The 26,310-nt window shown below is 59.0% G+C and overlaps 1 protein-coding gene across 3 annotated transcripts in view; it reads left to right on the top strand.

Moving 5' to 3' along the window:
• FOXP4 (forkhead box P4) overlaps positions 1 to 26,310 on the top strand; it is a 58,125-nt gene that overhangs the window by 16,203 nt on the left and 15,612 nt on the right. For 2 of the 3 annotated variants that reach the window (XM_058306702.2, XM_058306704.2), the window contains exons 2-3: positions 2,170 to 2,395; positions 20,346 to 20,441. In XM_058306702.2, the coding sequence (XP_058162685.1) occupies positions 2,186 to 2,395; positions 20,346 to 20,441 (306 nt within the window). In that variant the 5' untranslated portion in view covers positions 2,170 to 2,185. Of the gene's footprint in view, positions 1 to 1,016; positions 1,192 to 2,169; positions 2,396 to 20,345; positions 20,442 to 26,310 lie in introns of all 3 variants that reach the window. The other variant, XM_058306703.2, reaches the window with a different exon arrangement.

The raw sequence follows: 26,310 nt of genomic DNA on the forward strand, positions 1-26,310 counted from the left end.
GTTCTTTGTCCCTTGGGGCCCTGGAGCTCTCAGCTCTCAGAGAAGCTAGACTTGGCACCAGGCTGGGCAGCTGCTCTCCACCCCCAGCAGGGCCAGAGGTGGAGGAGAGGGGGTGCAGGGTAAGCCCCTGCCGACTCCCTGCCCCCCTCCGTGTAGCCGAGGCCCGGGCCTGAGTGACAGAAGGTGCTCTGGGCCCACTGTAGGCTGCTGGGAGGCACCAGGGTGGGCGGTTGTGGGGAGGGGGCTGGAGCCCTGTGCTCTGGTGGGTGGAGGACGGTGCCCGCCCCATCCATCATGTGGCGGCCGCTGGCCCTCAGGCTGACACGGCCATTAAGGCCTGAGACCGAGTGCTCAATCTCTTCCGAACCGTCGCCCCCATCCTCACCCTCTCCCCCCCCCCCAGCTCCTCTCAGAGCCCGGGAGTAGAAGCGGCAGTTGAGTGGGTGGGGGAAGCGGGGCACGCAGAGTCACAGAAGGAGAGGGACCCCAGGAGCAGAAGCAGTGGCTCCCCCGTGCCCTCCCCGCCTGCTCGGTCCTCTGCTCTCCACACACCCTCACACTCCTCCCCTCTCTGCTTCCACCAGGGAGAAAAACAGGGCATGTGGCCCAGGACAGTAAGGGAAGAGAGTTTCCGGAGTGACAGGAGAGAAGTTGGGGGGACGGGAGTGGGTGTAGTCTTGGGATCCGCTCTCCGGGATGGAACTAGGGATGGAGCAGTCCAGTCTTCACCTGGGGTTTCTCTAGCCTCCCTGCACGGGTCAGAGCGACCTCGTGGGTGTGGGATCTGCCCAGGCCAAGAGGGGATCACGAAGGGAAGAGCACTGGGCTGGCTCCCACGGGCTTTGCTGGACGGTCCTGTGGCTCCCCTTGGCCCTTCCTGATCTCGGCGTGATCTGGGCCGGGTCCCTGAGCCCTCCGCACCAGGGCAGGCGGTGGTCGCCGGTGCTCACTTTGCATGTGCTGTTTTATTTACTCTAGGGCTTGCGAGGCTGGGAACAATTACTTCTGTTCTACAGATAAGGAAACTGAAGTGCAGGGAGTTTTTAACAGCATGTGGAAGGCCTACGGTGGATACCAAGCATGTCCTGTTTGACTGAAATCCAGAGCCACAGCCCTGGGGTAGTTGGGAACTCCCCAGAATTTGAGAACAGTGAGACATACGGAACTAAAGGCTGCTCTGTCTTCATCGCAGTGCGTTCAAGTCCCTGAGATATCCCAACGTGCATGAGCTGTGGAGGGATGTGCAGGTCTCCCCCCCCCCCCTCCTTCTCCTCCCTCCTCCCCTCCTCCCGCTCCCCCCTCCCTGCCCTTGACCACTCCAAGCACACCCTCTATTTCTGGGGATGTTTCTGGCACTCTGTGAGAAGCAGTGGGGACTAGTAACACCCTCCCCCCCCCCCAAAAAAAAATCAGGGTAAAAAAGAATTCAGGCCTACAATCTTTGCCTCCTTTGTTCCATCTGTAAAACGGGTATAATCATCCTCTCCTACGCTGGTCAGGGGGGTACGGTGCCTGAAGACAGTACATCCTTACCGTGTTTCCCCCACGCTGGGCCGAGGGAGTCAGGGGGGAGGTGGGAGAAGCGGGGCGGCCGCTGCAGGTCCCGGGCCCGGCGCCTGCAGGGCCTCGGGGAGCAGCAGCCCCTGCTGCTGTCGAGGCACGTTGATGGGGTCTTTGACCGTCCAGGGGAGAGAGACCTGGACTGGGGGGAACGCAGAGGCCGTCGCAGGTGTGAGGGCTCCGCAGGGAACGGCGCGTCTGTGCCTAGGTCCTCGCAGGACCCCTCCTTGTCCCCCGCCCAAACACCCCCAGAGTCTGGGCGGGGAGGGCGAGTCCAGAACAGGTTTAGGCTCCGGGGGGCGGGGCGGGGGCGGGGCCTCCCCCTCCCTGCCGGGGTCTCCTGAAGTTGAGGAAAAGGCTTGCAAGGTGGGCATGGGGAGGCGCACAGGCGCCTTCAGTCTGGAGCTGCCCCTTAGCGGGCCTTGGGGAAGGGGGGCGCTGGGAGGGGCTGCACCCCGTGAAGGGTCCCAGCGGTGGCCCCCGAGGACTTGAGGGGGAGCCGAGGCCCAGGAGCGCGGGGACTCGGGCGGGGCGGGGAGGAATGTTGAGGGGTCGCCGCCCGGCCGCCCCGGGCCTCAGCCCCTCCCCCGTGTCTCTCCTCCCCTCCAGGTCCCGCTAGAGCGACATGATGGTGGAATCCGCCTCGGAGACAATCAGGTCAGCTCCGTCTGGTCAGAACGGCGTGGGCAGCCTCTCCGGCCAGGCTGATGGCGGCGGCGGCGGGGCCGGGGCCGCGGGTGCGGCCGGAGGCGGCGCGGGCAGGGACGCGGCGGCCGGCGCCGACAGCAACGGCGAGATGAGTCCCGCGGAGCTGCTGCACTTCCAGCAGCAACAGGTAGGAGCCGGCGCCCTCCCTGGCCCCCCGGCGGAGAGTAGCCAGGCAGGCCTCAGCCCACTCGGGCCTGGCGACCGGGCACTGCGCCTGGCTCCCCACCAGCAGCCGCTCGGCACCCACCTTCTCGAGAAGGTCCAGCCTCCAGGGTCTCCCTGCCTGCCGACGGCATGGCATTCCGTGGCTTCGGGAGGCCACCTTGAGGCTGGGGGAGCACAGCGTTCCCAGGGAGAAGTGGGACTTGGGAACGTCTGAGACCCTAGAGCTTGGAACTGACCCAGAAATGCCAGCAAGGACAGACACTGGGGCAGCCCTTTTCCTGGGCATGCAGCTTACCGGGGGGCGGGGGGGACTGGTCGCAGGTGGGTAGGCACCTGAGCTCCCCACGGCACACCAGCTAGTAGATTGGCTGGTATGTTACAGGGCTGGGGGGGAGGCGGGGGCTGTAGGTGAGAGTACATTCAGTGCTGGGAAAAAGGTCCTGGGGTATCCTCTGAAGTTTCAGGCACCAAGGGCCAAAGCAGCTGGGAAAAATCCAAGAGAAGTAAGCAAAGGCAGATCTCCAGTTTTAGGGCTCCGGCTGGGAATCCTTATCTGTGCCCCCTTCCTTCTCCCTCCATCATCCCCACCCTGAATTGCAGAGTTCAGGAGTTCAGGACCAGCCTCTCCAAGGATCGAGAGGCACTAGGGTGGGGAAGCCTGGTTGGTTGATGACAAAGCAGGGGCCCCAGGTCCCTGCCCCACCGGAGCAAAAGGGAGAATCACGCTTGACAAGTTCAGGAGAACCGGCCCAGCCAGCCCTGGCCTTGGGCTTCTCCTTCTCTTACTTGACTCTGTTCCTCGCATCCCTACTGGTGGTGCTGGCCCCTGGGGGCCCTGCTGGGAATGTAGAAAAGCAGGGCCCTGCACACACCTCCCTGCCCAGGGCCCCCCACCCCTGCCTGCCCAGCGCACAGACGTGTGTACCCACATGGCCTCCCCACCCTCCCCGCCCCTCGTGGCACTGCTTTCTCCCAGCTCCTCCCGCCCTGCTCCCCACTAGGCCGCCACACTCCTTGGACCAGAGGTCAGACTAGGAGGCGGCAGCGCCATCGGAAGTCCAGCACCCCTGCACGGAGCTGGAATTGGGGAAAAAAACAACAGGTTAATCCCAGCCAGCAGCAGCCTTGGCTGAGTCACGGGCCTTCAGAGGTTTGGCCTCCTTGGAGCCTACGGTACTGGATTGTTAGGATCAGTTGCAATTTGGGTGTGAAATCCCTCTACGCACTGGCTGGGTGATGTGGATGCGAATGGAATTGAGAATTCGAAAAAAAATGACTTCCTTTTGGAAACAGTGGAGACCGGAGCAGGAGGGGTCTGCCTGCCTTATGTAGAGAGATGGCTCTTGGTCGTTTGCCGGCATCTCCCAAACCTTCCTAAGCAGGAAGAGACCCTCAGAGCCTGTGCCATCTGCTGGGGACAGAACGTCAAAGGGCAAAATCCCGTCCTTTATCAAAATAATAGCAAGACCCACCCCGCCAGAAGGCCCAGGTCCACCCACTTTGTGTGGCCAGCTTTCCCCGCCCCCGTACTGCTCTGCAGGCAAAGCTGTGCACACTTTTGAGTGTGGCAGGAGGGAGTAGCAAAACTGGAAAGTTTCTTTTTTAAAATTGTTTAAAGTGAAGAGTAAACGCGTGTCTGGATAACCGGGAAGACGTTTAGGGTGGGAAGAGACAGCACTGTCTATGCCGATTGGGTTTCTTCATTCTGCATTGCACAAAAGCCGTGCCTTACCACCTTTATTCCAAGTTCCAGTTATTTCTGTTTGTTTTGGGGCATATCCCAAAGGCCCTGGAAAATCCTATATCTGTTTCACAAATAAACTGGGGTGGGGATTTGGAGGCAGGCAGAGGGCTGTTTTATCCATTTGGACTCACTATGGGCGTTGTGCCCAGGGCCAAGGAAAATATTTGAGACTTAAAAAAAGGTTTTGTTGGCTCTAACCTACGAAAAGAACCCTGCAAAATTAAAATTCCACCACTTTTAATTAAAGTGGGACAGTTTGTGGGCCATCCCTCCACCCTTGAAATATGAATGAGGCGTTTGGGGTGCTCCAGGGGTACCCCAACAACACATGACTCTTTGTGGTATAGAAAAACTGTAGGAAAGAGAGCCTGGCCCTCAGGTTTGTCCTTGTTCCCTCTCAACCCCAGCCGTAACCAGGGGGTCCTTAGAGGACCCACAAATACCTTGCATCTGTTGGGAGCTTTGGGCCTTCACATACACTGTGTCATTTAATCACCATCCCTGCAGGCCATTATTATTCTCAAAGGTAGGCACGGGCTTGTCCAGGGGACACAGTAAAGGCTGTGGCTGGACCTCAGGGCTCCCTGTTCAGTGCAGGGTTCAGGGCATGCTCTCTGCTCCCGCCACTCGCAGGCCCCAGCGGGAGATGGAGGGAGCGAGGCCTTGAACACAGGTGGAAATTAAACGTCTGTTGGTGGGTGAATAGGGGCGCTCCGTTCCTAACCCAGAAGTGCCCTCTAAACAAATGCGAACACTAGCCCTCTGGCCCTCAGTAGCCGGTCTAGTGCCAAGTGTGAGCTCCCGGGGAAGGGCGTTGGAGTGGGTCTGGGGGTGAGGCACTCTGCTCCCGTCCTCCCGTGCCCTCCTTGGGTCTCCAAGCCCCTTTCCATCTGTCTTTCTGTTGGTCCCTGCCCCTCTGCTCTGGGTAAGCAAGCCTGGAAATGCAATCCTGGCCTTGGGGAGTAATGAGTTGACAGAGGAGAGAGATGAACAGGGCGAGTCAGAAGTCAGGCTGGTGGCAGGACTTCAGGCTGAAACAGCACCTAAGAGGGCATCCGCGGCACTCTGGGACACGCGCAGGCGCTCGTTTCCACGCAACGAGCAGGCCCGGCGCTTGTTCAAACAGAGGTTGGAGGGGGCAGGGGATGGGCAGCAGGGACCTGGCTTAGCTGCAGCACAGGGTCTGCTGACGAGAGGGTCCCGGGCCCGCTGCGCCATTTCAGTGCTGAAGGTCCCAGCTTCCCACTCCCTCCTCCCAAGCCCCTTGTTGGGAGTGGCACAAGCCCTCCACTCTGTCCTCTGGGCTTTCACCAAGTCCCAGTCTCATCCCCTCCAAGAGAATCTACCGAATGTGGTAGGCTGTGGAGTGCTCGTTGATTCAGCAAGCACACATCAAACCTAATTTCAAGCTGGGCACTGTGCTGGCCAGGGGAGGAGGTGCTGTTGGAGAATACCTGGACCCCCATAGACAGTCCCCACCCTTCACCACGGCCAGTCCCCTGCCTGGCCGATCCTCCCCCACGTATGTCTCCTCTGTGACGCTCTTTTCTCTGACGGCTGCCCTTCATTTTGTCCTAATCTGATTTTACCTGAATGAGAATATTTCCAGTGTGTGCGAGGGGGCAGTGCTTCCGCAGGGCCCTTTGGGCCCTCGATGGGGAGCCGGGAGGGCTGGGAGAAGTGTGTATCAGCTTCAGGGAGGTGGCAGTCTTGAGGAGTGGGCACTCTGGCCCAGAGGAGCTGGACTTGGGCCCAGGCAGGGTGGGGGGAGCAGGGCTGCGGCTGAAAGGCGTCCCGGGCCTCCAGAGTGCACGTTCCCATTGTCCACGGTTGTGGGGGTGACAGGTCAGCGAGGGTCACTGGAGGGTTGCTTAGCGGCTGGGAACTCCCACTGCAGTTGCTGTGGCAACGGGGGCCAAATCCCACCACGTTCACATCCTGTGGGGAGATTCAAAGGGGTTGGGGGGCTCTGCACATTAATGAGCTTTTAAATCACCCCCTCTAAAGAGATGGGGGGGGGTGATCCAGGAGTTGGGGGAGGGGAAGAAGAAGAATGCGAGAGAGTTTTCTTACCTCTTCCTCTCCCATCTGGCTCTCCCCTGCCCTAAGCCCCTTAAGGGGGTGGGAAGGGGAGGTCTCTGAGGTGAGTTAGCACCCCCCCTCCGCCCCCCCCCCCCCCTCTCCGCCTCCTCACACAGTCAACGGCTGTCTTTCCTCTCCGGGCCTGGGCACATTTCTCTTTCGGACGCCCGCCCTCCTGCCCCAGACTCCCCCATCTCTGGTCCCCACACCTTCTGGACTCTCCTTTTCCTTCTTGAGAAGGAGCCCTTCTCCAGGAGGTGCTGGGCGCCTGGAGGGAGCCTTGGGGTGTGCACCCCCCCCCCAGGGGACACTAAGAGACTCTTGGGACTGGTCAAGTCCTCACTCCGGCAGCCTCTGGGAAGTGCTAGGAAACCGCTCCTCCTCCTCAGCCTGGAGGTAGTGGGAGGAGGGCAGGCGGGAGGTGGGGCTGGGGAGCCAGTGACTGGGCGGGTGGCTGCAGGAGGGTGGGTCTGGGGAGGGGTCCTCTCCTTGCCCTCTGGCACCCCTCCTGGGTTCTGGCTGAGGCCACCCTGGTTTGTGAATCTGCTTCCCTGTCTCTCCTTTGGGAGGGGGCTGCACTATGGGGGGCCAGGGGAAGGAGGGAAGAAGGCCCAGGACCTGGGGGAGAGACCCCCGGACACTGCTTACAGGGAGCAGGAAGGAGCCAGCCCCCTCTACCAGAGAGGCCCCTGCTTTCCCTCCTGATAGGGGATTCAGAGACCTTTTCCCCCCTCCTCCACCCCCTTTTATGCCAGAGATCTTGCCCTTACTGATGAGGATTTGGGGGACAGAGGGGAGAAATTAGAGAAGGTGGGAGAATGTTTCCTCTTCTGAGGGTGAAGAATTGAGCATGAAAGACTGAAGTGCAGAGACTCCCCCCCCCCAGAGCCACTCCAGCCTCGAACCCTCAAGGAATGTGTCCAGGGGCGAGGAGGTGACTTCTCAGTGGGCGAGCCGGGTTCCTCCCGGGAGCTCCTCCTTCCTGAGGCGGTGGAAGTCCTTGGGAGGGGAACTGCGCGCCCCTAAACACGCTCACCCTAAGTCCTCCGCTATGGCCCCCGCAGCAGGGGCCAGGGCGAGAGGAGGAAGCGCATCGTGGCTCTGAACCCAGGCCTGGGAAAGACCCACTTCCAGAGAACTCCACAGCACGCGCTGAAGCGCTTCTGGGCGCTGACTCCAGCGCTCGGCCCACCCACCCGGGACCACCACCCCACCACGCCAGCGCAGCTTCTTCCTGGGTGCCACGCCGGATGCCCAGGCCTGCCTCTCCTGCCTCTCCTGCCTCCTGCCTCTTGCAGCTTCGGGGCGGCCGGTGTGCAGCCGTGGAGGGCGGGCGGGGGCACTGGAGAGGAGAGGGAGGAGCCGTTCCCAGAAGCCTTTCCTTTCTCAGGACTGCTGGGTTTGTTCTCTCCGGTCTCCCTGAGGCTGGCGGCCGGCTCCTTGTGGAGGAAGGCATTTCCCAGGCCTTGGTGGGAAAGGGGTCCTGAAGCCCGGGCTGTGCACACGGGATGTGAGCCCCCCACCACCTGGCCCCGTGTCTGCGCGTTGCTGGTTTTCATTTTAGTGGTTCTAATTTGAGAATGCGCCGCTGTCATTTTTACGAGGTTGGTGTAAAAAAAATTTACAGCCTTTTCCAAAAAGGTTTTTTTTTCCCCCAAGGAAAAAAGGTGTAGAATCACTTGAGGGCTTTTATGGTCTCCTTTCCTCCCCCTCTCCCCTTTTACCCCACCTTCTCTGTGTAATTTCATTTTTATGTCTCTTTGCTGGAGGACAAAGCCTGACGGGTGGGGAAGCTGGATCTCCCCCAGGTCCCTCAGAGGTTGGGACCGCTGACCTCTGACCCCTTCCTCTGCTCCCCTTCCCTCCACCCTCGGGTTCTGGACTTGCAAAGTTAGACTGGGAGGTTTCCTGTTGCCTTCAGGTCATCAAGTACTTATTAGGCACTACTCCTTACTGACAGCGGGTTAGGTATCTACCCTCTGAGATGCTATCTTTCAATGATTTTTCCTCAAGTTTAGAAGGAAATAAAAACTTAACTGCCCCTTTGTGGTCTGGTCCCTGCTTACCTGCTGGTTTCTTACCCCTCTGAACTGCCCACTCTGCCTTTTTTAGTTCATAATGCACTAAGCTTATTCCTACCTCAGGGCCTTTGCACCAGCTCTTTTTCTTCTACCTTAAATAGTCCCTCCCTTCCTGGAAAAGTTGGCTCCTGCTATCTCGTCAGAGAGGCCTTCTCCAGCTAGCCAGTCTGAGCATCACGTCTTAGTTTACGTGTTTCTTTTCTTTTTTTTTTAATTCCCAATGTTTTTTTCTCTTTTTTAATTTTTAAAATGTATTATCTTTTTTAAGATACGTGGATCACACAAAATGTTAGATTAGAAAATATAAGAGGTTCCCATATAACCCTACTCCCCACACCCCCCACTCCTCCCACATCGACAATTTCTTTCATTAGTGTGGTGCATTCATTGCATTTGATGAGTACATTTTAGAGCATTGCTACACAGTGTGGATTATAGTTTACATTGTAGTTTACACTCTCCCCCAGTCCATTCAGTGGGTTACAGCAGGATATATAATGTCCTGCATCTGTCCCTGCAATATCATTCAGGACAACTCCAAGTCCTAAAAATGCCCCCATATCACACCTCTTCTTCCCTCTCCCTGCCCTCAGCAACTCCCATGGCCACTGTCTCCACATCGATGATATAATTTCCATTGCTAGAGTCCCAATATTTCTATAGTAGAATACCAGTAAGTCCACTCTAGTCCTATTTAGTGTTTATCTCAGCCCAATTAGAATGTGAACTCCATTAAAGCAAGTGCACCCCGTCTCCAGTGCCTGGGACAGTGTGAGTGCCTTCATAAGTACTTGTTGAATTATGGATAAAAGAATAGAAACTCACATTGTGGTCCTAGGGTAAAGGTGATGGGCTTTCCCAGGAGTGGTTTTCGGATTTGAGGGGAGGGTGAGGTGAGCCAGCACCCTCAAACACCTTCCAGGGGTCCCCTCCCTAAATCTAGCCACTCCAAGTTAAAATTACCAAGAGAAGGTAGAGAAGTCCAAATGCCAATTCTGAAAATTGAGCCAGATGCCGGCAGACAAAGGAGGTTTAGATTTTGTTTATTTGGGCTGCCCCTCACCACAGGATGGCTCGTGGGCCCCCAGCCGGCCCGCCCAGCTCGCACCTCCTTTTCCCTGTGCAGGGTCCAGTTTCAGGCCTGGTGGATTCAGGTCCCATTTCTGCCACTGTGTGGCTTTGGGCAACTCACTGTCTCCCTCGGGACTTCCATTCCCTCATCTATAAAGTGAGCTACATCAGGGCTTCTGAAACTTTTTTGCTTGAGAACTGCAGTAAGAATTACTTGGCGCCCCAGTGTGTAGACACACACAGCCCGGAGACCAGTTTCGTGTCACAGTGTTTCCGCTCACCTGGTTAACTCTGCTTTCTTTTCTATCCATATACGCACACATATATATATACACACACAGTCATGTATATTCATACGTATACATATATACACCTCTATACATATAAATACTATATCTTTAGAGAGAAAGTCCTATTCTCTGGGCCACAAAATTGATATCATCCCCATTGGGCCCTGACCAGCAGTTTGGAAAATACCGTATTAGATATTCTGATGCTTGCCGCTCACCAGGCTTAAGGTTTGTGAGTCTACCTCTGCATACCCAAACTCCAGCCCTTCCCACTTGTCTCCCTGAACGCCACATCACCCCCAAACGCACACAGAATAAAGCGGGGACTGCGCGACACAGATCTGGAATCCTTCAGCCTGGAGAAAGGAATGCTGCAAAGCACTGCCCTTGGCTCCCTTAGAGGATCCCACCACCACCCCCTCGAATTCGCAGAGACCAAAATGGGGGCGTGGTCCCATCTTAGAGGTGGAAGACCCCACTTGTTTTTCTTTTCTTGGCAGCTCCCTTTTGCCCTCAGAGCTCCAGCTTCCCTTCCCCTCCAGCTGGCCCCCTCCCTCCCTGGATGCCATCCGTTATAAGCCATTTGTTCCTAATTGTGGAGATCGTGCTAATGACTTCTAAATGGTGCTGGGGGAGGGGAGTTCAGCTTCATTAGTGGGCCTGAGTTCTCAGGCTGGAGAGGGAATGGGGCATGAAGAGGAGTCGGTTAGCAAGGTCTTCAGGTGGCACAGGGCAAATGACCAGGAGCCTCCTGGGAAGGTGAAAGGGCAATAATAATTAACAATGGTTAATGTTCATACGGGACTTGGTGGCTTGCTTCCAGGCACGCTGTCCTGCGCACTTCTCGCAGCAACTCTGGGAGTTAAGTACAGGGTTATTCCTATTTTGCGGAGGAGGAAACTGAGGCTCAGAGAGGGGAAGGGACTTAAGCACAGTCACTCGGTGCATTGTGGAGCCTGAGTTTAGAGCCATCTCTCTCTGGCCAGGCCCATGCCCTGAATGGACCGGTGCTGCCTCCCTTAGAGGAAACGTCGACCTTATCCCCCTGGCCAGAGAGCAGGGCCTTTGGTTTTCAGTCCATGGGAAGATGGGGGTGGGGAGCGAGATTTAAGAGGCCAGGTGCCTCCCGGTTTCCTACTCTGTCCTCAGTGCCCTCTTCTCCCCCCACCCTGCCCAGGTTTTCTAGGATGACTTCCCCGGGCATGGGAGTCTAAAAGCTCAGGGCTCTGCTGGGCTCTGCTTGTGTGTCTCCTCTCCCCAGGGAAGGGGAACTGGCCCCCCCCTTTCTCCTGGAGCTTCCTTCCTTGGTCTTCTCCCCCCACAGCACCCGAAGCTGCAAGGCACACACACGGCACGAGGAAGGCAGATGCACAGGCCTACGCGTGAGGTCCGGAGGCGCCTTAGTGGCGTGGAGGGGCTGGGACCCCACCACTTCCTAGCTGGGGGCCTTGGGCCTCGGTTTCCGTATCTGTCGAATGGAGAGGGTGATACCCGTTCAGCCTGGCTCGGTGTGATGACGCTCCAGTTAGATGTTCCTAGGAGCGCTTTGAAAACTGCGGGTAGTCACTGCATACACAGTGGCTCTTCACCCTGCGTCGGCCTGAGCCTGCCTCCCACAGGGAATTTCACAAACAAGTGTTGCGTGTCTGTTGGGTGCTGGTGCCTGGGGTGGGGGGATCCAGGCACACATGCAGCGTCGGCGCTCTCGAGTGGTTACAGTCTGGTTGGCGTCAGAGGAGGAAGTGGGCTGGACCTGCCGGGGTCAGGGCTGCTGTTTTCCACCATCTCTCAGAGGTGAGGAGCCAGCAGCGGGTGTAGACACAGCCTCGGTGTGTCCGTGTGATGGGTGTCCCCCCGGGCTCCCAGGGCCCTGGGATTCTGGATGTGTAGATGGTGAGGGTGTGGCGGGGAGTGGGGAGCGGAGTGACCTTAGCGTGCTCTGAGCAGTCCGGGACACATCCCTGCCATCTGGGGACCCCAGGCCCAGTGTCTGCACCACACACCCACCCCGGGCACGTGCAGGGTGAATTTTAGGCAGCATCAGGTCACAAAAGGTGTCTGGGCTGGGCCATAAGCAGATTACGTGAGCTGACTGTGCGTTGTCCCCTGACATTCTTCCAAGCACAGGGCCAGTGCAAGTAGGTGGTCCAGAATGTGAGTGAGTGCGGGAAAGAAGGAATGAATGACAGGAAAGAAGGAATGAGTGGCTTGCCTGCAGGATTTCAGGCCCTGGTGACCTGGGGGCCTCTGTGGACTTCTCCAGCCCCTCCTGCTACTACCCCCAGCACAACTCAGTTTCCTGCCCTTGGGAATGGGCCACTTCACACCTCTGGAGGGTGTGGGTTCACTCTCTTTGTCCATCTGCTGAACTCACCCTTCGGGACTTCAGTCTCTGCTGCCATGTCCTCTGGGAGGCCCTCCCAGACTGCCCCAGGCAGAGAAGACCCGTCTCTGGGGACACTGGGTGCCCACTTGTGTCAGGCCGACCACCTTCTCGTTGGTCTCTGCGTCAGAGCCTGTCACCAAAGCACTCAAGCCGCAAGCCCCTGGGGGCAGGGACTGTGTTCTCTTTCTCTCTGCATCGCCAGCACCTAGCGTGGTCGGTAGCACACAGCAGGCGCTCAATAAATGTGAGTGCAGGAAGGAGTGAGTAACACTTGCATGGTGGAGGGAATAGTGTGAGGTCAGCGCGTCTTCTGTGGCCCCTTCTCACCTCGCCTAAAGGAGAGGGCCATGGATGCGGCTGGGGGCCCGGCGTGGGGTGGGGGGCTGGGTGAAGGACCTGTCACAGGAGGTCCCACAGCAGTGAGTGTGCAAGGCCGGGTCATTTTATTCCTATAAATCTCGTCAGTCATGCTCCAAGGGGCTACAAAGTGAGAGTCAGTGGGGAAGGAATACAAGGGCCCCGGCCCCTGCTGCACCTCTCCTGGGGATCTGCCGTGCCTCCTCTCCCCTCCCGGACCCGCATCCTGCCTGGGCCCCCTCGGCTGGCCAACTCCTCTGCCGCCCTTCCCCCCTTCCCCTCTGGCCTCTGACCCCCAGATCACCAACTCTACCTCCACCTTCGGGAGACAAAGAGCGTTGGCCATTAGACCTAGAGGGAGCTAGTAAAAGCAAGCCAGGTTGAAGCAGCAACCCGTCCGGAGGACCATCTGGGCGCTGCCCTTCCCCTCGCCGCCCTCCCCTGCCCTTCTCTCCACAGCCTCTTAGAGCCCCTTGACTCGGAAAGTTCAGATTTCTACTTGCAGAAGTGAATCTTGGAGAGAAGAAACCTTCTTCCTCCCTCTGAAAGCCCAATACTCTTCTCCAGGCCTGAGACCCCGGGCAAGAGTTTGTGGGGTGGGGGGAGGCCGAGGGGGCAGGGAGAGATGCTGACCTGAACTCCAGCTTTGCTTGTGCAACACCGTCTCCTAGGCAGGCCAGGGTGTGCTTAGATGCCACCCTCGGGCAAGCCAGGTGGAAGCCGGGGAGGCGAAGCTATTCCATAGCACGGTGAGAGGGCTGCGCAGGTGGATGCGTAGATATGCTTAGTACACAGTGGGCGCTCCCTAAGTGTTTGCCGAGTGGTGAGTGTGTACGAGTGCAGCCACGGTCCACCTTTAGAGGGTCTGCCTTGAAGATGCTCGAGGTGGTGGGATAGGGGAATAGAAGCGAGAAGAAACACGTGCGTGTGGACAGATGTGAGAGCAAGCCCCAAGCGCGCACCTTTCAGTTCACGAGTGCGCCAGGCATAAGCCCATGCTGGGGAGAGGCTGGAGGAGGTGAGAACTATTGCGAGATTAACGGGAAGGGAGTAATCGCTGCCCAAGTGCCCATGAGGGTCCAGGCCTTGGTCCTTGTTCCTTTAATCCCCCTAGTGACTTGTGGATGTGTCATGTCCCGGTTTTGCAAATACAGAGACCAAAGCACAGAGAGAAGGAGTAACTTGCCTAAGGTCACACAGCTGGTAAGCACCACAGCTGAGATTCAAACCCAGTTTTGCTTAATGCCAGAGCCGGTGCCGAATTCCCAGACAACTCCTCTGGCTCCCGGGATTTTGGGGGACAGACTGTAGGTTCTGTGCTTCTGGAATGTGGATTCAGGAAAGGTACCCACATCCCCTGCCTCTGACCCCACCTCACTGACTTAGAGTCGGGGGTGTAGAGGGCTTGGCTGATGTGCAGATAATTTCCTGGACTTCCCTGAGCCCTCACGCTCCTAGACCTCTCACAGCCCACCCACCCACCTCCCAAACTGACTCCTTGACTGTCACGCTGACAGGAACTGCTCCTCGGCAAACTTCGTGCACTTCCCACTCCAGTGATCCCTCCAGCCCAGAGGCCGGCCCCAACGACCTTGGCCTCCAAGTCCATGCACCTGCTGATAGTTCAGAGATACCCTTAGGGACTTGACCATATTGCCCCAGTGCCACAAGGCCCTGCAGACTCCCTGAACTCAGACCCTGTACCACTGAACTCTCCCCGCTGCCCCACCCCTCCAGCTGTGCACCCTGACTCCATACTGCGTGCCCCTCCTTAGCCCCCAGGCTGACCACACAGTCAGCAGATGGCCCTGGAGCCAGGCTTCCTGGGCCAGACTCCTGGTTCTTTCACCTCCCAGCTGTGTGACCTTGGGCAAATTGCTTAACCTCCTGGAGCCTGGGTCTCCTCGTCTGCACAGTGGGGCTGATAATCCCTACCTCACAGCCTGGCGGGAGGAGTAAACGAGAGCTTGTTTGTAAAGTGCCCTGAGCCCGCTGTGGAGTGAGTTGCTATGTGGTGCATCATGGGAACACAGACTCAGGGACAACAGAAGCTTCCAGAAAATGACCACTTCATTGCTTGCACAGCACAAGAGCAGGGGACGAGATTGCACCTTGACTGCTCCTTCAGGGAGGCCAACTGCTCAGCAGCTCTTTGTGTCTTTCTTTGTGTCGGAGGTGAGGACACCTGGACTGCCCGAGTCCTGAGCTTTTATACACTCCAGGGGGAGGGGCTCTGCCGGTCAGCAACCTTTGAGTCCTGGCAGGCAGCTGGGGCTGGTTAAGATTTAACATCTCCCCTGGCTGCCTGCGGACTCTTGAGAAATAGAAACGTGAACACCTGCATGCCATCAAGCACAAATAGAAACATGCCCAACGCCCGGATGCAAACAAACAAGGGTGAGAACAAATACACAAGCAAGAGGGGCACGGAGGGGAACAGGCCAGGGCTGGGTGATGGCCACTGAGTGTACCCTTGACTTCCCCAACAGCCCACCCCTTGGCCTCTTGATCTGGCCTAGCCTGCACTCCTCCACAGTAGCTTTCACAATACAAGCCCACCTTGCACCTCGGACACAAAGGTGGAGATGGGTTGGGTCTGTTGGCACACAGCTCTCAATAGTCCTGACAGTAAAAATTTGGGGTGACCAGCCTGCAGGAGGGCTTTGACGATTCCCAGGCTGACCTTTATTCCCAGCAGGGTGACCCGGCCTGTCTGGAGAAACGCCCGCATCCATGCCCCCTGCCCTCCCCCCTCTACCACCAGCGCCAGCTGAAGAGGGCCTGCGTGGAACAACAAGTGGGCTAGTTTCAGGGGGATCTTCAAAACCCAAGGGTGCATTTTCCCACCTTGTCCAATGACCTATACACGAGGCTGCCCAACGGGTGGGGGTTTTGTTTCCCCCACAAAGGAAGGTGAACCCTGGAGGGGCTCAGCCCACCCCTGAGAGTCCCTGGTTATCTCTGGGGAAAGATGCCCGAGCTGCCTGTCAGGTTCATCGCATCCAGGCAGGTTATCCAGGGTTGGGGAAGAAGACGCACAGCCAACGGTTGTGCCTTTATCTTTGTCACAAGGTGTAAATGAAGGGCTTCCTGATGGTTGTTCAAATGTGAAGCAGGAGAGGTCAGCTCCTTAAGTGGCAAGCGGACTCAGCAAAGGGGAGAGGGAGCGAGTCGCCGCTGGCTGGGTGCCCTGCTGCTGTGCTGCCCCAGGTCAGCCTGGCCAGGGTGTTTTCCTTCCAGGCTGCTGCCAGGTCAGATCTGCAGAAACAGGACGAGGGAGCAGCAGCTAGTCCTGGTGGGGTGGTTGTGGGAAACACTTTTCCCCGCTGGGCCGTTGCAGTAGTTGATCTTTTCCCTCCAAGGCCACACATTCTGTCCCTTGCGTGGGGCTGTGTGACCTCTTTCCTGTTGATCTGAGCGCCTCCCCCATGTCTCCTGGCTCACTCCCACCCCTTCCTTGTAGATGGGAGTTGCCAAGACTCCTGGAAGGTGTCCCCTGACCCTTCCCAAGAGGCCTGGTGGCCCAACCAAGGGCAGGCGTGTCCCAGGAACGTCCAGCATGCGCGTGTCAGGCCCCGCGGTGCCAGCCACTGGATTGTCACCCCAGGTGTGCTGAGCACTTCCGGCCTCACCCGTCTTCCATCCTCCCACCCGTCTACCCCCAGCATCCTGGGAATTGTGTGGAGGGTGTAAGATGTGGGACGACCCTCTGACAGCACAGTGCTGAGTGCCTGTGAGGCATGGGTGACATGGGAGGTCATCTGATTCCTCGAAGCTGGGCCTGTCGCTGAGTGGATGGTGCGGTACAGTGGGTGCTTGGTCAGAGGAGATGTCATCTGGGTACCTGAAGTGGTGACAAAGCTGTTTTTCCAAGGTATTCCTTTATATGTACCATGTCCATGTGACAAATGGGAAAGGCAAGGCATAGCCTGAATAGGTGTCTCCCGTGACCCAGGCAAGCACACACCTTGAGATGGTGGGAGTGGGCGGATATAGTTCACTTGTCATAAGTGGTCTGGTGTAGCCCCTCCTGGAATAGCCCCTAAATACCCTTTTTAGGCTCTGGCTTGCAGCTGGCATCTCTCACACTGGTAAGTGGCAGATAGGGCCTTCTAAAGAGAGGGCTACTCCATGTTCCTGGGCCTGTCATGTCATGGTGTCTGAACTTCCACGTCCAGTTTGGTGATGGGTCCACCCAGCAGCAGCAGCCGCACTGGGAAATCCAGCTATTTCGCAAATGTCACCTAGGGAAGGCTCATTGTCTTCATCCTCTGAGCAAGGCTCATTATCGGCCCCTCTCCCAGAAGGTATCCAGTCTCATCAGGGGCAGAAAGCAGCTCGGTGGGTTCTTTACCAGCTGGGTCACGCCAGTGAAACTCATTGTGACGTGGGCCCCTGCATGCACATCTACATGGGTAACAGGGTGCCCTGCCTCGCTGATGGCGTTTCCAAAGGTCCCTTTCCCGCACCGGGGAACCACTGGTTCTCTAACCGCGCTCCCCCCATGAACCTGACAGACTGCTAAGCCGTTGAGTCGGTAGACAGGTACATGGGGTGCCTGGGTCCACGTGTTCCAGGCTAATTGGCCCGTTGGTGCTTTTTCCAGCACCAGAGGTGGTGTGTAATCTGCCCGAGGCAAAGGAATATCATCTGCTGCCCAACGGCCAGGCGGCCTCAGCTTGGCTGCCCCATCAGGGAACCAGCGCCCAGCATCTGGTGGGGCGTCCTTGAGGTGGGGTCCCCAGGACGCCAGTGCAGGGAGGGAGGGGCCCTCACCTGGTGTTGCAACAGGGTCACTGTGGAGGGGTCCTCCGCCACCTGCTCATGGAAGCGCGTCACTCCCTGGGTGGGTATGATTCTGAACGTACCACCTCCCTTTGGTGAACCTCTGTTGTTGGGCATGGCTTGGGTGAGTGTTCCCATTACACAGGACCTCGTGGGGATTCCTGGCCTCAGGATCTGGGAGCTCTCAGGGACCCTTTTGTTTCTGCCAAGGCCCAACAGCATGCCAGAAGTTATGTTTCGAAGGGAGAGTCGTACCGGGCTGTGTTTGGGAACTTCTTGTTACCAATTCCTACTGCCAGAGGAACCCACTGGTGTTGTCTGAGTGGTCGAAACCTGTGCCTTGAACAGAGATCCCGGCCCTAAAGATCTAGAGGCAGGGTGGCTGAACCGGCCGAGTTGACTCTTGGGGCACCTGCTCCTCCTCTGTTTCCTGGTAGGAAGTACCTGCTGGTGCCAATTGCAGGTGGTCCAATACCACAGGCCCTTCTTTTTGGAGGTGGGTGATTTTAGGGACCATAATATGTCCCAGAGAGGGTGAGGAATCTGGCACTGGGCTCTCAACCATTTGCTGCCTAAGAAGGCGACCGGCTGGGCTGGCCCTTGTGTCTTGGGATTTATGATCCAGCGGAGCCCAGGTAGCAGTGGGTGCGATCCCTGGGCGGCTGGCACCCTGCTCTGGCCCACCAACATGAGGCCACCGACACAGTGGACACTTGGAGTCCTTTGGGCAGGGGTCACTGATGCAAATCCTGTCCCGCTCAGTGGTGGCGGGGTTGAAGTGCCCTGCGGCAGTACCGCGGGCCTTGACACCGGAAAGCAAGTTGATGCTGGTCCCCCTTAGGGAGTGAACGGGGAAAGGGCGTTCACCAGCTCAGCAACCGCATCATACCGACGCCGCTGGAGCCGCGAGGGCTTCCGGGAGAGTCACAGTGCCTGGGACTGCGGACGCCAGCGGGGGCACGTCTGCATTCAAGCCCTGGTAGTCTAGCTACCTGCCACGCTCCGCTCGCCTGTTTCGCTGGCCACACCGGGCTGTTTTGGAGGCAGTGGAGTGGAGGACACCTGCAGATAGAAGGGCTTTTATGAGTTCCGTAGTGTTCGTAAGATTCAGGGAGGCGGGATTGCCGCTCCTGACGGTGCAGTAAGGAGGTGGGCGCACTAGGGGTGTGTGGTCTGTCGCTTGCCCATCCGTGATGGCCAGAATTTGCTGGGATGGGGGTGCGTGTCCCTGCAGGATATCGATTCCTATAAAGCATTCCCCGCCGGGGAACGTGACGGAGGGGCAGCCGAACGGGCCCGCCCGCAGGGTAGTGGAACCACCTGTCCCTGTACCCGTGCCGAATGCCTGAAGCCTCCCAACGCTATTTTTCACCCCTCCCCTCTGTCACCCAGAATGACAGTGACCTTGGCATCTGTATCCAAATGTGCGATGAAGGTTTGTTCACCGCCCCCAAGTTGTGTATGTACTGCGGTATAGGGCCTTCGGTCCCTGGGGGTGGATGGGGCCCTTGGCCGCTTTCAGGTTAGTCAAGTCTGGACAAAGAGGGCCTTCCTGGGAACCGGAGTCCTTCGTTGGGCTGAAGGAGGAAGGGAGATCTTTAGGGTGCTGCTCCTCTTCTACCACCAGTATCTGGGAATCAGGAGGGGGCCAGGCAGGGCGGATTGTCCCCGTCGAGCCCAGGGCCACCCTTTCTAATTCACGTTTCTCCCAGAGTTTTCCATTGGAGAGCCCACCCTTGGTGTCCTTCAGGACCTCTGGTAGCCACAAGCACACTGCTTGGCAAGGGGGGTGCAGAGAGGAAGGATACAACCAACCCCCTCAGTCACGTCTCCCAGGGGAAGGCCTAGGGTGAAGAGAAGAACCAGCTTGTCGCCCATTCCGAGGACCCCTTCCTAAGCCTCGTGCCAACCTCAAGATCAGTCTGGGTGGCCTGACTGCAGGTGTGCCTGGTCCCAGGACAGACAGACGAGGCCCTGAGGCAGGGGAGTGCACTCCGGGGTGCTGGAAGCCCCAGCCTCATTGATCTCAGCTCCCTGGCCCTCATAGGCGGATTCTCAAAATCCCATTTATTGCTGTCTTTTCCCCAGAATATGGAGCCAGCATGCCATAGGTCCCCCAGCTACGGGTTGGTACCCTGCCCCGGCTGGTAGGATGGGGGCAGCTCCTCAGCGTAGCCCACAGAGCCACGAGTCCTGTGTGCCCAGGACACTCCAGACGGCATGTAACAAAAGGAACGCAAGCTTGATGAAAAGAACCGTCAAAAATTCAACACAACTCCACACTTCCCCATGTACCCTGCTTACTGTGCCAAAACCTGTAGAGTGAGTTGCTATTTGGTGCATCATGGGAACACAGGCTCAGGTTCAACAGAAGCTTCCAGCAAATGACCACTTTATTGCTTTCACAGCACAAAAGAGCAGGGGGAGAGACTGCAGCTTGGCCAGTCCTTAGGGAGCCTGACTGCTCAGCAGCTTCGTATGCCTCTGTTTGTGTCTGAGATGAGGGACACCTGCACTGACTGAGGGATGAGCTTTTATACACCCCAGGGGGAGGGGACTCGGCCAGCCTTGGTGCCTTGGTGCCCTGGCGAGCAGCTGGGACTAGTTAAGATTAAAGGCCCTCTCCTTCCAAAAGACACCTATACCAAACACCTGCATGTAAACAAACAGGAGAGGAAGCAAACACCTGTATAAACAAGCAAGAGGGGAAAAGGAGGGGGTAGGCAAGGGGGGCGGTGGTGGCTGGGTGTGTCCTTGACTTCTGCAGCACCCACTCCTGTGCTTTCTTCTGGAGTCCTTTCTGGACCATGGGCCCTTTCTTTCACTGCCCCCTTTGGGGTTCCAACAAAACCTCACCAGCTCCCAGGGTGTGTCCCTATAGGCTGTGACCCCCAAACCCTAAGAGCGCCTCTCAGTGACTCCTACCTCTCTTTACCCCCAAGCTCACGTAGACCCCAAGGCTCACCCACTCACCCCCCAGACCTCCCACCTTGCCCTGACCTCCTCCCCCTTCCCGCTCCAAACTCTCCCTGCAGCCTGGATCCCACGCTGGCCCTGGACCACTCCTCCTCCGGGCCCGGTGGCCAGATGGCGCTGACTCAGCCCCTCTCTTGCAGGCTCTCCAGGTGGCCCGGCAGTTCCTGCTGCAGCAGGCCTCGGGCCTGAGCTCCCCAGGGAACAGCGACAGCAAACAGTCTGCCTCCGCCGTGCAGGTGAGGAGGGGCCACCCGGCCACACTGGGGCTGGGCCGGGCCGGTCAGGAGGGTGGGCCTGGCCCAGAGGGCGGGGCGGGCCAGACGGGGAGCTGCGCCTGCCAGCCTCCAGTGCCAAATGGCGGGCAGCGGGCCAGAATGCGGTCGCTGCAGGGGTGGGGCGAGGACACGTCCACTCTGCCTTTTCTCCACCTGCTGCCCCAGGCCTGCCTCTTTGTCTGTCGGGGAAAGTTGGTGTGTCTTCGCCCGCTGTCTCTCCGTACCTCTCCCTGCTTCCCTTCCCTGCCCCTTGCCTTCTGTTTCCTGTGCCGATGGGTCCCTCCGTCCAGCCCTCTCTGTCCCCAGGGCTGGGACCCTGCCCCCCTCCCCCCCAGGCTCTCGCTGCTGTCACACAGCACTGCATGCCCTCCTCTCTCACCCGCCACCTCGGCCGTCTCCCGGTCTCGCTGCGTTTCCTGTCTCTCAGTGTCTCCCTGTCTCTTTTGTTTTTCTTCGCACAATCTGCCCTTTTTTTTCCCTCTCCCTTCCCCCAGCTTGCAGTCCCATCTGGCTGCTTGGGGGAGGGGATGGGGGGGATGGGCAGGGGGAAGCGAGGCCTTCTGTTTACCTTTTGTGTCACAAAGAACTTGGGAGACTCGGCGTCTGAGTCGGGGATAGGTCATCGCACTGCGGCCGCTCCCCTCCCCCTGGCCAAGCGGCCCCCCCCCCACACTCGGCTCTCCCCGCACCCCTCCCACAGCAGCGGGGGAGGCTCGGAATTGGGGAGAGGATTAAGTGGAGCTTTGAAAGGAAGTTTATCTAAGGGAGGAAGGGCGAGCGAGATCCTGAACAGGAGACGCTCTGGAGTCTGGGGGGGGCGGGGCAGGGGCCAGGGGTGGGGGGTGCCGAGGGAAGGGGGGGCAGGAGGGAAGGGCGGGGAGGAGCTGCCGGGGCTCTGCGGAGGACCCACCACTGGGCTTTGTCCTGGGGAGAGATTCCAGTGCTCTGACCGCGGGGTCCCGGGCTTGTGTAAAACGAGCTTGTATTCAGAAAGGGCTTTGAAAGTTCAAGGTGCCCGACAGATGTGCGGCTCAGTAGTAGCCCTCTAAAAAAATCTTGACCCTAAAGAAAGCGCCTTCAAGGGGGAGGAGTTGGGCAAAGAGGGAGAAGTGGCCGGGGTGGGAGGGGTGGGGGCAGGACTCTGGGAAATCAATAACGGGGGGGGGGGGGGGGGGGTGGGGGGGGGGTGGGGGGTGGAGGAGAAACCTCCCACGCTGGAAGGAGGTAGGAGGGTCTCTTTGGTGTGGGGATCCCCCCCCTTGGGTCTGAAGTGGCTCTGGGACCACTGTTCTGAATTGCCCCCCCCCTAGGCCGAGCTTAGCACCCCCTTCTAGGAGCTGGGAGGGGTAGGCTGAACAGAATGCTCCCCAAATCAGAAAGGCCTTCTCACCCAAGGCAAAGGGGCCAAGTCAGGCATGGGGAGCTTTCTGTCCAGCTGGAGGAGTAGGAGATCCGAAGTCATTGAGAGAGGAAGCGAGGCTGTGCCATCCTCCTCAGGAGGCCCGCCCCCCCAAAATGAGGGAGGTCCTAGAATGAGAGCGTTCGATGGTGAGAGGGACGGATAAAACGCTCCTTTTCTCAGGCCTTCTCTGCCTTGCCTCCTTACCTTCCAGTCACTCATTCATTCATTTGAGAAATACTGAGTACTTCCTAAACTAACAGCTATGGTTGACAGTGCCTACCGTGGGCCAGACACCAAATGCTTTGCACACATCTCTGCAGTCCTGTGGAGGAGGTGCTTTTGTTAACCCCATCTTACAGACAAGGAAGCTTAGGCCCAGAGAGGCTAAGTGACTTGTCCAGAGTCACACAGCTAAAAAGGGGCAGGGTGAGGATTTTAACCCAGACAACTAGCCTGGAAGCACTCACTTTGAATCCCTACACTGTGGTGCTGTCTTTGTGCCTAGCACAGTAACGAACACCAATTGTTCACCTGGTCCAGAAGCCCCAGCGGGATGGCTCCCTGGGTCTCGGGGAGGCTGGAGCTCCTGGAACCGTGCCTGAGCTTCCCTGGGAGCCTGGAGCCCCATCTGTTCATCCCTTCTCTCTCTCCTCCAACCCCAGACCCCCTCATTGCCTCCCCATCCCCACAATCACAGTCTCCAAGGGAGGGGAAATCTCTGTGCCCAAGTGGGGTCCAGGGCCCTCGAGGCTTCCGGGGGATAGGGGCGAGGAGGGCTGGGCCCCTCGCCCAAGGGGACGTGGTGTTGCTGTGGAGCTTGACTGAAATGGGGAGTGGGGGAGATGGAAGACAGCCGCTGCTCTGCTCCCCTTCCGCTCCGGGCTGGGTCGCTGCCCGCTCACCCCCCAGCCTCTCTCGGCACCCCTTGCCCAGAGCCAGCTTTCAGAAGTTTCTAAAGCCCTGTCGGGCCTCCAGCTCCACCCTGGTCTGTCCTCAGGACTGGGCCCAGGAAGGGGAGAGGTCAGCCAGGGAGGCAGTGCTGGGAGCTGGGAGGGGAGGGGAGGGGGGCAAGGGCAGGCCCCCCCACCTGCCGCCCACCCTCCTCTCATCCCCTCAGTCCCCTCCCCACCGGCAGACTTTCCTCTCTGGCATTTCTGGGCAGGCTTCTGGATGGCCACCACCCTCCTTCCTGCAGCTCTGACCCAGAACTAGCCAGAGGAATGCCCGTCGGCTGTTTACAAAGGAGTCTCACCTAAACCAGGCCTGGCTTGGTCTCCCCACATTGCTCCCCACTCACCCAGGGACCCTAGACCTCATCCTAAGAGCTCGAGTGAGGGTCCTTGACGCCAGTGCTAAATCGCAGCAGCCCCTGAGTAAGCTTCCCCTACGCCTGTCACGTCTCCTCCAGCCCAGCAAGCTGCATTCATGGTGAGGGGAGGGTGCAGGGACCTGAGCGGTGGCCTGGGGGTGGCACAGCCCAGGGCATTTAGCCTGAGGCCCGCACTGCCAGGGCTGTAGTAGGAGTTGCGCTGCCCTGGCCCCTCTCCAGATGGTGACTCGCGGGCCTCACTGAGCTTGCAAGCTGACAGGTGCCCGTCCTGTCACATCCCGGCCTGCGAGGAGTCAGTGGGGAAAGGAGGGCTCCAGATAGCTCTCAGAACCCCGAGGAGGCCGGGAGGTGGTGGGCGATGGGTTCAGCCAGCTCAGGTCAGCATGTGTAGCTACCTCACCGGCCCCCTTGGCCCCTGGGCCACCTGAGCAGACAAGCACAGACAGTGACCCGTTCAGCTTTCTGCAGCAGCTTCTGTCGCCTGCTGCTAGGCCAGTGAACAGGGATGGCCGCAGCCAGGGAGACCTTCCAAGGTCATCCCTTCCATTCCCTGGTCTCTGAATAGGACAGTAAGGCCACATCCTTTCTCGCATGCCAGTCTCCGTGGCTCACATTCCTAGTGCCTGGAAAAATCTTGTGGTTTCGGGTCTCGGCCGCCCCTGCCGTGGGCCAGGTCGAGCTCCTTGGTTCAGCTCTTGCTGATGAGAATGAACATCCCAGGCCCTTTGGTGCTAAGTGACCAGGCCAGGCAGTGCCCTCCAAGGCCCGAGGAGGGCCAAAGGCACAAATGGGGAGAAGGGAGAGGGAAAGGGGAATGGACAAAGGGAAAGGGAGAATCTGAATTTTCTAAAAAGCGGGTTTTCTTTACATTTACATACAATTTAAGGGCATATGGATCACTTTAACTCGCCCCTTCTCCCAGTGCCTCCCTGGGGGATGGGGGCAGGTTATGGAACCTCTCTTGGCTCAGTTTTCTCATCTGCAAAACGGCAGTGTTGATATGAAACCCTCCTCACAGTGCTGCTGTGAAGGTTCAGTGAGATGACGCACGGAAGGGGCTTAGCAGTGATGGCGTGTGACGGGCACCCCCAAGCACGGTCTGCGAAGCCAGTAGGTGTTCAAGCCCCGGTTAGCATAGCAGGCGCGACGGGGAGGCGTGGCGATTTCAAGGACTAGTGAATGTCCCAGAACCTAAGACCCTTGACTCAGAAATGCAGGGTGCTGGGCTTGGCCTCTGCTGGGAGCCATGGGTGGGAGGGAAGGAGGGGAGCCCAGCCCGGGGTGCTCTTCGGTGTGGGTGCCTGGTGCCCCCCCGCCTGGAATTTTGCACCCCAGGTCTTTGGATGGCAGAACCTCTGGGGCACCCAAGAGCAGACCCGGGGCCAGCTCTGCAAGGGGGCAGGCCTGTGCCCTTGTCCGCCCCCATTCCCAGGGCCCTTGGAGGGTGGGGCCGGTGACAGCCCTGCAGCCTGGACTGCCCGGGAGGGCTAACGGGACAGAGCTGTGAAGAGGGAAGCGTTTCCCCGGAATCTCCAGCCCCGTGGACTGTGCAGTTTCCACACCCTCTCCCTACCCCTCCTCGAGCTGGGCCGTCAGGAGTGGGGGGGGGCAGAGGACAGGCAGCGCGCCCCGGAGACCCTGGGAACCAGGGGGTGCGCAGGCCTGGGCGCAAATCCCGCCCTGCCACCTGAGGCCTCGAGCCTGGATGCGCTGCTTGGTCCCTTTTTACCCCGTTTCCTCGTTGGCGGGGATGGGGGTCAAAAGACCCCACGGGAGCACATCCGGCGCCTGCGGCGAGGCCTTTGAGCCTTCGCTCTGGTGGCGAGCCCATGGCTAAAGCTCGGCAGTGGCCGCCAGAAGCAGGCAGCCCAGGCCTGGGCGCGGCCTGAGTCGTGAGGAGTTGGGGGCGCTGGGCCCTCCCCGCGGTGCTGGGTTCAGGGGCGCTGGGCCCTTCCCGCGGTGCTGGGTTCAGGGGCGCTGGGCCCTCCCCGCGGTGCTGGGGTCACGGGCGCTGGGCCCTCCCCGCGGTGCTGGGTTCAAGGGCGCTGGGCCCTCCCCACGGTGCTGGGTTCACGGGCGCTGGGCCCTCCCCACGGTGCTGGGTTCAGGGGCGCTGGGCCCTCCCCGCGGTGCTGGGTTCAGGGGCGCTGGGCCCTCCCCGCGGTGCTGGGTTCAGGGGCGCTGGGCCCTCCCCGCGGTGCTGGGGTCACGGGCGCTGGGCCCTCCCCGCGGTGCTGGGTTCACCAGGCTCCTGGTTGCTCCTCTTCCTAGGGATCTCCTGTCGGTGGCATGAGGCTTAGGCCTGCCCTTGCCAGGGATGGGGGGGCAAGCAGCTGGGGCTGGGGGAGGGCAAGCAGGTGGGGCTGTGGCGGGGGGAGCGGAGGGGGCCGGAGTCCTCCGGACCGAACCCGTCACGGTGCTGCCCAGGACAAGTCTCTGCAGGACGCTCCCCCCTGCCCCTGTCCCCACCCCAGGGCCTGCAGAGGGGCCTCTCTCTGCTGGGGAAGGCAGCTCAGCCCAGGGCAGCAAATGCTGTTTTGAGCACCTACTGTTTGCTCCCTGCAAGGGCTTGGGAGTGGGGGAATTGAGAGAAGAGTCCTGTGCACTCGGGGTTCTCAGGGTGAAGGGGTGGCTGGCAGCGGCCACTTTGGGGCACCTGTCCATTGTGGCACAAGGGGACAGGACAGCGTAGTGGCACTGGCCTCCCGGCTATGACGGCAAAGGCTGGGGGTGTCAGGGCAGGTGGGCTGGGAAAGGACCGTGTATATTACTGCTGCTCTCCTGGGGTTTTGCCTACAGTTGGATTTGGGGGGGCCTCCTATAGAGGCCTAACCCAGGGCGGGGGACAGAAAGCTGCTCTACTTGTAGAATCTGTCTACTCCAGCTGGGTAGAGTCACCTCTCGTAGACTGCTCCCTGTGTTGTATGTTTGAGGAAACAGAAAGGATAAGGCACTTGCCTGAGGTCACACAGCAAGTCCAGTGCAGAGCTAGGAGTGGAAGGCGGCGCTCCTGCCTCCCTGCCTGGTTCTCTCCCCGCCTACAGACACAGCTATGCATACGTGCACACACCTCAAGGCCCCAAGTGCTCCCTGGCTCC

Source organism: Dasypus novemcinctus, chromosome 11, assembly GCF_030445035.2.
Source record: "Dasypus novemcinctus isolate mDasNov1 chromosome 11, mDasNov1.1.hap2, whole genome shotgun sequence".
Lineage (NCBI taxonomy): Eukaryota > Metazoa > Chordata > Mammalia > Cingulata > Dasypodidae > Dasypus > Dasypus novemcinctus.